This window comes from Lipotes vexillifer, unplaced genomic scaffold (genome assembly GCF_000442215.2).
Source record: "Lipotes vexillifer unplaced genomic scaffold, Lipotes_vexillifer_v1.1 scaffold71, whole genome shotgun sequence".
In the NCBI taxonomy this organism is placed as follows: Eukaryota; Metazoa; Chordata; class Mammalia; order Artiodactyla; family Lipotidae; genus Lipotes; species Lipotes vexillifer.
This window is the reverse complement of record NW_006793703.1, coordinates 1,970,810-1,983,352: the sequence shown is the minus strand read 5'-3', so window position 1 is coordinate 1,983,352 and position 12,543 is coordinate 1,970,810. Positions and strand designations below refer to the sequence as shown.

At 38.4% G+C, this 12,543-nt stretch overlaps 1 protein-coding gene across 4 annotated transcripts in view; it reads left to right on the top strand.

Annotated features, from left to right (window-relative positions):
* Positions 1 to 12,543, top strand: part of CNOT4 (CCR4-NOT transcription complex subunit 4) — a 145,818-nt gene that overhangs the window by 132,180 nt on the left and 1,095 nt on the right. For 2 of the 4 annotated variants that reach the window (XM_007466580.1, XM_007466579.1), the window contains exons 11-12: positions 11,346 to 11,558; positions 12,242 to 12,543. The exon at positions 12,242 to 12,543 is cut by the window's right edge and continues 1,095 nt beyond it. In XM_007466580.1, the coding sequence (XP_007466642.1) occupies positions 11,346 to 11,558; positions 12,242 to 12,543 (515 nt within the window). The remainder of the gene's footprint in view (positions 1 to 11,345; positions 11,559 to 12,241) is intronic. The other 2 variants (XM_007466581.1, XM_007466582.1) reach the window with 1 other exon arrangement.

Below are 12,543 nucleotides of genomic sequence, written 5' to 3'. Positions count from 1 at the left end.
CAAAAAAAAAAAAAAAAAAAATCCTGTGGGGTTATTATCCCTATTTTGTAAATGAGAAAACTGAGGCTCAGAGTGGTTATCATTTGTGATTTGCTCAATGTCATACCATTGCTAATTTAGACACTTCACATCAATTTACATGGTATTAATGTTACCTCTTTAGAAGTTCCATTACCCAATTGTTATATCAAATGATATAAGTGAAACCACTAAACCTTTTTTCATACACATGACTGGTTAGATCTCTTCCATCCTACACTTTGCTAATGAAATTTTAAAAATCTGAATGTATACATGTTAACTTTTATGTGTTTGGATTTGGTGTAGTTAGAGTGTATCCTGTTGTATATCACCATCTTACAAGTTTATCATATGAAAGACTACATGATTGTAAAGTGATAGATAAATGTTATTAGTAACATTAATAACATTTGTGTGAAGATTTTAAGAATTTTAATTTAAGAATAGGTATAATTTTAATTATTGATTCTGTCCTCTCTAGAATTGGTTTTCTGTTTGCATATTTAAATAAACTTTGTAGGTTTTGTTAAATATAATAAAAAGCATGGAGTCAAAGATAAGCCAAGCACTATCTCAGGAACTTTCAGGCTAACACACAGTATCTTAAATTCTGTGACAGTTCATCTAAACACTGCTGTCATCCATGCTGTACTTTACTATCATATACCAAAAGGTTACCACTAGAAAACTTTCCAAAAACTGCTGAATTCAACATCTATTGTAGTTATGACAATCCTAGAAAACCTGCCCAAAGGATAAATTACTTTGATATGGTTGGTTCTTTATGGAAATGCATTTTGGCTTTCATTGATCACTCTATTCCATTTGTTTTATGGGATTGATGTGTCAGTGGGTTGGAAGTGGAGTTTAGCTGCAAAGTTTTTGAGTTTGGGCAGGCAATAGAAGAAGAAAGGAAATGGGCCATAGCATTTAGAAGGAGGACATTTCCAGTAGAAAACAATTGTCAGTAGGAGCTGCCTCCATGACTGCTGTTCCACCTCAAAGTTAAACTTCCTGTGTATTTCATTTGGAAAGGAGCTGAGGTTTTAGCCAAAATGCTACATATTATTTCTCACAAAAAATGCCTGCAAACGTAAGCAATAGAGCAGTGCTTGCTAAACCTTTCATATTCATTTCTAAAGAAATCATCCAGCTTCTAATCTGTTTCAGAATTTTCCCAAGAACTCATTTTATATTAATTATGTAGCTTCTAGAGTCTGCCTTTTCTTCCTTTCCTGGCACTTTTTTCTTTTTTTCTTGGCTGCGTCGGGTCTTCATTGCTGTGCACGGGCTTTTTCTAGTTGCGGTGAGCAGGCTTCTCATTGTGGTGGCTTCTCTTGTTGCACAGCACAGGATCTAGGCACGCGGGCTCCGTAGTTGTGGCATGTGGGCCCTAGAGCGCGCAGGCTTCAGTAGTTGTGGCACAGGGGCTTAGGTGCTCCGCGGCATGTGGGATCTTCTGCGACCAGGAATCGTACCCGTGTCCCCTGCAATGGCAGGTGGATTCTTAACCACTGCACCACCAGGGAAGTCCCAGAACTTCTCTTAACAGTGGTTTTGTGATAACATCTGTGAAGATTAACACCCTGGAATAGAATCCATTTTGCACCTGGAAATTTTAAACTTATTTAAATTGAATAGATGTTCTTTTACTGTCATTGCATCTCTTCTGACTTACAGTTCTCTCTCCACATTGCTTAATCTGGCCTTTCTGGTTTGAGGATCATGCTGTTTTATAAAGAAGATGGAAGGAAGCAAAATGAAGATGGAACTACATAGATCTGGCTTTTCTCAGGACTTAGCATTATGACAGGCTGAGCAGTGGCTTTTCCTAATTTTCTCCTTTTCCAAACTTAGCTTTTTTTTGCCTTCAGCATTTTCACAAGCTTCAGATCATTATAGATTCTGATTTTAATCCTCAAGGATTATGATACTCTTATCTACAGGTAGGTTACATAACTCTATCCAGCTTTTCTAAGCTTTCTTTTCACATCTTATCCCATGAGATTCTCCCTGCACAAGAACTGGTTTCTTTAGATTTCGCCCCAATTTCTTTTCCTTATTAGAATTATTTATTGCATAGCCAGAATGTTCATATTTTAGCATCTTGTGTGGCCTATGAATCACTGTCTCCTGTAACCAGGGGACCATCCTGACCTACCCTTCCTTTTTTTTTTTTTTTTTTTAAACCTTCTTTGGAAAGATGTTTTCTCAGAGAAACCTGGAAGCAAATGTTCAGGGCTGTTCATTTAGGAAACATTAAATACCTCTTGAGGTTCAGGTTCAGGAACTGTTCACTATATACATAGAGGATTAAATCAAGGCCCTTTCCTGGAGGAGCTCACAGTCTAGGCGAAAGAACTAATATATAGACAGGTGAATGCAATACACTGTGGTGATTGTAAAAGTAGCCAGGATGCCAGCCATCCAAGAACTCAATCTAGTTAGTCTCATTCCTTGCTTCTTAAAGTCCTAAAATTATGTCACATACTCTTAGGGCTTCTATTTTTTTTAAATAAATTTATTTATTTATTTGGCTGCATTGGGTCTTCACTGCTATGTGCGGGCTTTCTGTAGATGTGGTGAGCGGGATCTACTCTTCGTTGCGGCGCGTGAGCTCATTGTGGTGGCTTCTCGTTGTGAAGCATGGGCTCTAGGCACATGGGCTTCAGTAGTTGTGGCATGCAGACTCAGCAGCTGTGACTTGCGGGCTCCAGAGTGCAGGCTCAACAGTTGTGGCACATGGGCTTAGTTGCTCTGCAGCATGTGGGGTCTTCCCGGACCAGGGCTCAAACCTGTGTCCCCTGCATTGGCAGGCGGATTCCCAACCACTGTGCCACCAGGGAAGTCCTTAGGGCTTCTATTGTATTTACAATAGCCAGCCTGTTCTTTGTTGGTCAAAAGTCCAGAATAAAATTTTCTCTCTTTGTTTCCAACTTGGGAAAGAGGGGTGGTCAGGAAGTGAATTTTCTCAGGTTTATTTTCTTCTGGTAGATTTAGATCTCAGAGATGTCAGGGTGGTTGACATCCTCCATGTCTCTGCAGTTTTATAATTCAGTGAAATCATATTCTGGTAGATCTGTATATCTTCTCCTGGATGATAAGTTCCTTCAGTCGTCCTTGGATGTCCTCACGGGGCTTTTGTTCATAGTTCTCAGTTTTGTGCTCACTTAAATGCTTTCCTCCAAGCTTCCAATTTCAGATTTTATAGATTTCTTATAATGGATTTTTGTCCCTCCCCATCGTTTAGTTCTGTTTCTTGGTTCCATCTAATCCAGTTTATAATGCTTCTAAGAATGTATTTATCTTCTGCATTAACTTTTAAGTTTACTTTTTCTTCATTCGATGTACAGCTTCATATATATAGACTTTTTTCCATAGGTATTTTTTCCTGTTTTTTTTTTTTAAATAGATTTTACTTCCTAAGATCCTTCATAAAGCAAACATCTAGATGTTTTCCTGGTTCTCATTAGATGGTCTGATTCTTCCCCCCAAACAAACATAGATCCTCGTAGGAACATTCTAGAAGAGAAAAGTACACATTGTGTAAAACACATCTACATATATCGTGCAGTGTTCCTACTGTATTTTGTGATTAGCTGCTGCTCCTGCTCTCTCTGTACGGAATGCCGTTTCCCTTTTCCATATCAGCTTCTCTTCCCTTGAGCTTCTCCAGTCATCATTTATCCTGCATATGCAGAATGGCAGAATTGTTCATTTTCTTCTTTGTGCCCCACAGGACTTTGTTCATACCAGAACAACACTTACTATCACATGGTGTAGTTGTTTAAATGTGTCTGACCTCCCCTTCTCTTGGCCCATGAGTCCTGCCAGGACACGGACTAGTTGGTAGTGTGCTCAGTGGTGAGAACAAACACTTTGGAGTCAGAATGGATATGATTACTGACTTCAGCACTTTTGAACTATATAACCTTTGGCAAATTCTTTAAACTACCAGAGTCTACTTAGTCTCCTCATTTGTAAAATGAAACTGCTACTTACTTAGTTCATTGGATTGTTGGTACTAAGGTAATCAAGCACATCAAGTGCATAGTGAGTGAATGAATAGTGTCTGGAGTAGAAAAGTGGATAGAATATAGCCAATAGGCCTGTTTAGTATCCTGTACACATAATATTAGAATATCTTTTTTAAAAAGCATTCCTTATTTATTTTGGTGCATTGGATTTTAAAAATTATATTTGCTTGTGTTTTGGCATCTCAAGCAGTATTGAAAACATAGCATTTTAGTGGCCTCTTTTTTCAGAGAGGCCTTTTGGGCCCCCAAATTTAGCTCATTCCTGCCATCAGAAAGATTTGCATCTTTTTTGAGAGAACAGCTTGATTCGTAGCATTATACAGATGTGAAATAAATAGGCTTTTTTGGGGAAGGTGGTTTCTCAGCTCCTCTCAAGTTGGATCTTTGACTCAGCAGATATCTTGAAACACATCATCGAGTTTCTGAGACACTGAGTTGCATGCTCAAGTATCTATAAAATAGCCTATTGCAGGCCTTTCATTAGAGTTGTGAGAGATGTGAATACACATAAGGGTGTACATACTGGATGTCACAGCACATTGTGCTGCCACATGAGTGTGGTTCAGACCACAGTACTGTCATCCAGAATGATCTGAGTGGAAGACTTGGACTTTTGGAAGACTGAGTAAAAATTAGTCAAAGAGATTGGGAAAGCATTCTAGACAAAGAGAAAGGCAGGAAGTAAAGACAGAGTCCAGAAAGCCTAAATCATATTTAGCTAATCCTCAAGGCCTCTCTTTTCCTGTTTATGTCATTTCTACTTCCTTCTGCTAGTGGGAATAAAATTTGACTGTTTTTTGTTAATACATTGTTCAAGTTATTCTGTTCTCAGAACTCTTTTTCACTGAGTTCTTAGAATTTTTCACATAGTTTAATCTCTACTTTCAGATCTATTAAACCCTTAAGATTTTGTGCCCCAGCAAATCTGCTCTGCAGTAGTGGTCTATCTTGCTTTTTATAATAAAGCATAATCCTAGAAATATGAGAGTCAGTTATTTTTAAGTAGAATAACATTTTTTCATAAACTGATTTTATAAATCTGTTTGAAAGAATTCATTCATATTTTAGTTAATAAATTGAAATGATTTTTGTGACTGTCCTAAAGAACAGCATGCCTATGTCATGAAGGCTTTAAGTTCTGATAGGAGAAGTTTTGTGTGCTCTTTAAAGTTTGGTTTTACATATAGGACAAGCATAATTCATTTATATTTGAGTTGCTTAGAGATATGTTGAAGTTTGAGAAAGTTTAGGCTTTCTTGAAATCATATACTGGTGGAGATGGACTCTGTCCCCAAACTCACAGGAATTAGTATCTAACAGGGCTGGGGGCAGAGTGGGGAGTGTAATGAGGGGTAGAGTGGCTAAGACAGGCTGTACTGTATGTCCTTCTAAAAATGCATGAATATTTGAGAGTCTGACTGGTAAGAACTAACCACAATGGGAACTAGATTTCTGATGGACAACCCCTTGTACCAAGAAAGATTTGTTTCAATAAGTAACCTACCTATTGGGAGTAGCCTCTGGCTTCGAACTGTAAAGGACAGCAGTGAAGAAAAGGAAGATAAAAGCTTGTGAGAAAAAAAGATCAGATTGAAGACTGAGGCTTTGGGAAGTAGCCTTGAGATAAGGATTAAAAACTGATGAACAGAAGAAACTCTTTCAGGAATATTTTGTGACTGGAACTCTCAGTGACCACTTCCCAGTTGGTGTCGACTGCTACCAGAAATATAACTTGAAATAAGAGGTCTCTGGTCCTAGGGACTGCGGTCAGGAGTGGAGTAGCCTAAGGATCAGGGCCGAATATGTGAGCCAGTTGTCCCTGCCCAAACATGAAAGTGGACAAATTGGTGGATTTGTGACTGTAGGTACATCTAGCTAGTTTAATTAATAAGGCCTATGTGTTTATAATAAAAAGACCTTATGGAGGGGGTACAAAAAGAAGGTAGAGGCAAAATTCCAAGCGGAGACAGAATCCCGACCTGGTTGTGTAAACTGTATTAGAGGAAACAAAAACTTGGAATAGCCTTTTGTTTTAGGGTTCCGCCTTAAGTGTGCTTTATTTCACCATGTTGTCATTATACATAGATCTGTCTTCCCTCTTAGCAGATCTTGTTTTTCAAATGGAATCTTATTGCTACCCTAAAATGGAAATAGATGAAATCAGGAGGTGGGAGGGATGTGTTGTCCTACTACCCTGTCCCCTTCCTCCCCAGTGGCTCCTGAGGTGGTTTTGCAGTCCGTGAAACCAATTTGAAAATTGTTCTTTTAGGTGAAGATTTTATGCAAGCCAGAAAAACTCATTGGCTTGTCACCAGTGACAGTTTATTACAAGGAGCAGATTTTCCACAATCTTGTTCTCTGTAGCAAAGTTTTACATTTTATAACAATATATTGCAGTTAATCTGAGGAAATCCACTTGGCCGCTATAATGTGTGCTCTTGCCTAAGCCATTCATCTTTTCCTGCTTTATGATTTTCTGTGAAAGGCCTGATGTCAGACACAGCTTAATTTTATTTTGTAATATAATCATTGCTTATAAAATGTGTATGTGTATTTCCTAGTAAGTAGTTAGACTAGTTTAGTGTTATGTAAAAATACCAAAGATAGTTTTAACCTGTCGGGTTTTCAGGCTCAGGCATCTATGAATTTTAACTCAATGAACTTAACTCCATGAATGAAAGACTGCAACTCTTGTTCACCCACCAGCACATTTCCACACGTGTGCCTAACTAGCCTCTCTTTTTACTAAACTTTTATAGCCTTTATTAATCATGTACAACCCTGTGTCATTTCTTCTGTTGGTTTTTCAGGTTGTGGTTATTGAGTTTTTCCCATGTTTGCATTGTCTCACCATCTAGACTTTAAGCTCCTTGAAAACAGGAGTCATGGCTTAAGGGCTTTGTCCTCCTTAGACACTGTAGGCATTCAGTAAATAGTTGCTTTGACTTTTATCTTGGCAGCTTTAGTACATACATTTTTTGTTGTTGCCACTGTTGCTAAAATCTAGACTTGTCAGCTGCTTAGTGAGCGATGATTGACTTGTTACGGACTGGGTGTTAGGCTACCAGCAAACTGGCAGAATTTTAACCATAATTTCTTCTTTAATAAAATGTGTTCTGTGCTCGGTAAACTGAAGTATACTGGTACTTCTTCCACAATGAAATATGAGAGTGTGGCATATGGCATCTTGAAAGTACTTTAAATTCTGTCTGAGTTCTACTCTGAAAAATAAAACTACTACACACAACTTCACCTGCTCTCCTGCCCTCAAATTATTTAGAACCGAAAACAGTGGTTTTGTACATATTTGGAAATTATAAATTAAAATTAATTTTTTAACATCATAAAACATTTAAACATATTAGCAATCCTTTAAAAATATACAATCCTTCCCTAATGTATTACGCTACTACTAATTAAATACTTTAAAAATAAAATTAGCATCATTTAGTATGTTCAGTGACTTGATTTTCGTTGTAGTTTGCTTATGGAAAGTTTAAAGGACTTTCTATGTCTTCTTTGTCTTTGTACTGTGTTGGTGGTGAGAAGGCTTGTTAGTTAGATTGACTACACAGTACCTCTGTGAGAATATCGGGTATTATCCCTCCATTGCTAGGAGGAGACTGTTGTGCCCAGAGCCAGTTCCTGGCAAGTGAGAAATCTTCTTACCTTGGCTTTTTGGAAACTACTATCTATTCAGTATTAAGTATTAGAAAAAAATTGTTTTTAGGCACCTATCAAGTAATAAATGGTCTTCAAATTGCTTTCCCTTCTCTTATTTTATCCTTACGAGAGAAGAAAGCAGATGTTATTCTTACTTATGAAGCATACTAAGAGACTTAACTTACATGCTCAAGGTTATATTAATTACGGTTGCCTTATACAGTCCATCTGCAATTTTCAGCCCAGTGTTTTCTCCATTAGACCTATGGACTTGTACATAGTGAATCGTATGCCAGTGTGAAGTCCTATATAAATAAAGGGAAATTAAGTTGCATCAGGTTGCATCCAGGTGTCCTGTCCTGGTACTATTTAAAAGGAAATGTGTATTCAAGTGGAATTATTTAGAGCCCTAGAAACAAAGGAATCAGCTTCCTTTGTGTCAGTGGTTATCAGCCAGGGATGATTTTGCGCCCGCCCCCCCAGTAGCCATTTGGCAATGTCGAGACATTTTTCATTGTCAGAATTGGGGGTGGCGGGTAGTTGTGCGCACACTGCTGGCATCCATCCGTGCTGCTAAACATCCTACAGTGCACAGAACGGCCCCCTCACGACGAGGAGTGAATTATGTAGTCCAAAATGTCAGTAGTGCTGAGGTTAATCAACCCTGCTGTATGTATTGCAAGGAATGGAATTACCCGAAGCCCTCTTAGCCAAAACAAATTTGTGTCAGAGGTGGGGTGGGAGGGTGGGCAGGGAGGTAGAGGGGGTGATTTCAAGTGTGGCTATTGAAATTTTCATGGGGTTAGGATTTATCTGATTTCCTTTTTCTTGCCCCTTCCTTGTGCCAACACTTGGCATAGCAGTAATAGAGAAAACAGTGAAGAAAACTTCTTTTCTTCTTGTAAACTACTTAGAATAGTGGTCCCATTCCCAGAGCTAATGCGTCAGTCCAGTTCCTAGTGACACTCACAACTCCACTGTAAACCAATCCTCCATGCTATCAGGCTCCCAAGATGTCTAGGCACATGACTTTGTTTTTGGCAAGATTGTGAGAATTATAAACTAGCTTATTCCCCAGGGTATCTTATAATCATAGTTCACCTGGGAGGATCTAAGTTTCTCACTGTTTCTATATCATGTGCCGTCTGTGAATGTCTTTGGCTAACATACTCTTGCTTGATTTCATTAGCCTAAAATCAGAGAAACAAATATCTGTTTTTTAAATAGATGTTATTTTTTTAGAGCAGTGTTAAGTTCACAGCAAAATTGAGCGGAGAGTACAGAGTTCCCATATATCACCTGCCTGTGAACAAATGTCTTTCGATTTTATTGTAATACTGATTTTCAGATAAACTTTATATAAATGCAAATGTTATTCTGTTAATGCTAAGTTCCTTAGTTCCAGTTCTCACTAACTGTAAAGCAGAAGTAAGGAGAAAATGGGTTTTACTAAGTTACGGGTTTTTTTCTTTTTCCCTGTGCAGTGAAAGAGGGAACCTCAAGTCATCTGCATAGGCTTCTTATTGACTTTGGCTACCTAAAGTTCAAGAGCATTAATCTTCCTTAAAATTTTCCCATGTAGTTGTACATCACCTTTTTATATCAGGGAGATTTTATTTCCCTCCTGTGAAGTTTTCCTTGTTTAGAGTTCAGTTTTTGGTTAATTGAAAACAAGTTAAGTTATTCAGTCTGACAGTGTGACTACTTTAAAGGTTAGAATGTAGCCATGGAAACTTCCTGTAATTGAGGGTATTCTGGGACTTTATTAGTGTCATCTTGTTAATGCCCCATGCAGCTGGAGTGGACTAGGGGGTGGGGAGAATTGATGATTGTGTTGTTGATTAGAATTTTTCTCCCCTGACTGCAAATTCCAGTTTGTTCCTTTAGCGAAATGTTTCTCCTACTAGTCATGGCTGATGGACATACTATAATGTTTCCGTGTTTCTTTTTTGCTTCCTTTTCATCATGGGTCTCACAAGCCCCTGGGATTTGCCTTAAACATTTAACCTATTAAAAAGCCAATTAATTGTCTATACAAATATAAAGTAAATAGTCTATACAAGAGTGAGAGCTCGGTGTTACTAAAAAAAAACAACTCAGGGTCTGGGTTTCAGGTCTTGACGTACAAGTCATGTGACATGTGCAAGTTATTCTAGAGTCTATTTCTTTATCTGTTAAATGCACACTATTCCTCCTGCTCTGCCTACCTCACAACATGAGGATCAAATGAAATAATAATGGACTATAAGAGTGCTTTGTGAATTGTACAACACAATGTAAATGTCAGATAGGATGCAAATAGAAGGGTAAGCTTTAGGAAATTACACGGATTGTGAATTGGAATTCGGTTTGAAGAATTTATTTTCCTTTCGGCTGACTAGTCTGTAGAGTGTAGATTGTCTTTTCTTCATCTAAGTAAATTCAGAGATGACTTTTGTTGCATTTGGTTGTAGTTTTTTGTCTTTTTATAAATAACATCAATAGGGTTAAAAGCTTCACTTGCTGAAATGTTATAATTTGGCATAGGTTAGTGATTGGTGCAAAGGAAACATTACAAAAAGAAAACTCTGAATTCACCAAGTAGCATAGACTGTACCTGATAGAATATCGTTGTCATCGTCGTCATAATCATCATCATCATCAATTCTGTAGAACCAGAAATAATTTCTATGCTCTTCTCAAAAACCACAGTTGGTAGTTTGACCTACCGTCCTATTTTCAATAAAGCAATTATTCTAAGTAATAGTTACACTTTACGCTTCCCCTCCCCTCCCCCCAGCCAATTATTTATATACCATGTGCGTTCTGGATGGTGGATGATCAAGTGAGTTTAGTCACAATTTATGAAAGCCTTTTTATCTTGATAGTATTTTATCATATTTGATGCTTTTTGTAAATAGAACCAGAGAACTAACTGTAGTACTCCAGGACTTGTGTTTTAAATGATGGGTAGAACTGTAAGAACAGAGTGGGCAGACTGCTGGAAATGATTCCATCTAAAAGGTAGCTTCACCCCTGTCTCCTTGGCCTTTGTGACTAATGGAAAAATACTCTTTTCAAATTCAAAAGCCTATTCATTACTGCCTTTCTCCTCTGAAATACATGATCAGTTTTATAATCAGGAAGAACTTAATTATTTTTCTTTTTCTATTGTCTTATGTTTATTCTTCATAAAATGAGTTTTCTTTCATTTAATGGGCTCAGAATACACTCCTATATTGAACTTTACAGCCTTGCTTTTTTATATAGCGTAAATCGGCTCAGCTGGCTAAATGCCCCACTAACTGAAACTTTATAATGTAGCTGGAACTAAATTGTGCTCTGGAGCATTGAGTCTTTAAACTGGATTATTGACTTACAAATGAAAATGGTAGAGTCTGTAAGAAGGATAAGGATCCCTCTCCTGATCCTTGAGCAATTTTTTCCTCACTTATTTCAGGGGCTCTGAGCTCATGAGCAAAATCCTAACCAAGTTTATCTTGCTAGGAAAACCCATTTTAAATGCTCAATAAAGAAAGAATAATTCTTCTCCCGCTTAACCACTAAAGAACAACATATGTTTCTAACGTCAGCTTTTTATTTTTTTTTTTTTATCTTTCATTTTTTTGTTGGTAAATCTCCCAGACAACAGCAGTTCTGTAGAGAGTTTAAATATGAAGGAATGGCAGGACGGGCTAAGGGCACTTCTACCCAACATTAACATCAACTTTGGTGGACTGCCCAATTCTTCTTCCCCCTCCAACGCCAGCCACAGTGCACCAACGTCCAACACTGCCACCACCGACAGCCCGAGTTGGGACAGCCCTGGCAGCTGGACAGACCCAGCCATCATCACAGGTAACTTTCTCACTCCTTCAGCTCCACTGACTGCCATCAGTTTGGTTTTTAGCACAGATTAACTAAAAACAAGAGGTCTCTTCAACGTAATCTTCCCAAAGCCACAAGTGTGTGGTAGCTTGTTTCGTTCTCCGGGGTCATGTAGCCTCAGTTAACTCTCTTGGCCTAGTTGTGTGACAAGGCATTTGGTACCTAGGTTGCTTCTTTTGGTGTAAGTAGGTGCTAACATCTGACAGAATGTGTGTATTTTGTAGGTCTCAAAGTACAAAAGGATCTGACTTATCCTCTCAAAGGAACATACTCCACTTTAAAAAATAAAGCTCTCTATTATAAGGCTATCTTGTTTATGTATTCCTATTAGAGAAGGAGAAGCACAATTGGGAAATAACATCATGCAATCCTGGGGACTCATTTTGGCAACTCTGCCTCCGTGACACTGGGGGATGATGTCTGTATAGTTGAAGAGGAGGCATGGGTTTGTGTGACAATAAATCGTGATCATTGTGGGTGGGGAATAAAAGGAACATAAGATTGAGAAGGTCTTATTTGGAAGGAGTTTAAAATTGTAATTCTTTGTTTCTTTTTGGAGAAACTAAGCGCCTTAAAATTTTTTGTTTGATGAAATTCTTATGCTTCCTGCACAAACTCACCATTTTCCTTCTTGTTTTCTTTTCTCTCCTTAGGTATTCCAGCATCTTCAGGAAACAGTTTAGACTCTCTTCAAGATGACAATCCTCCACACTGGCTAAAATCCCTTCAGGCCCTCACAGAGATGGACGGCCCCAATGCTGCTCCATCACAAACCCACCACAGCGCCCCCTTCAGCACACAGATCCCTTTGCACAGAGCCAGTTGGAATCCCTACCCTCCTCCTTCAAATCCTTCCAGCTTTCACTCGCCACCCCCAGGCTTTCAGACAGCCTTCAGACCCCCCAGCAAAACCCCCACAGATTTGTTACAGAGTTCAACACTGGACCGCCATTAG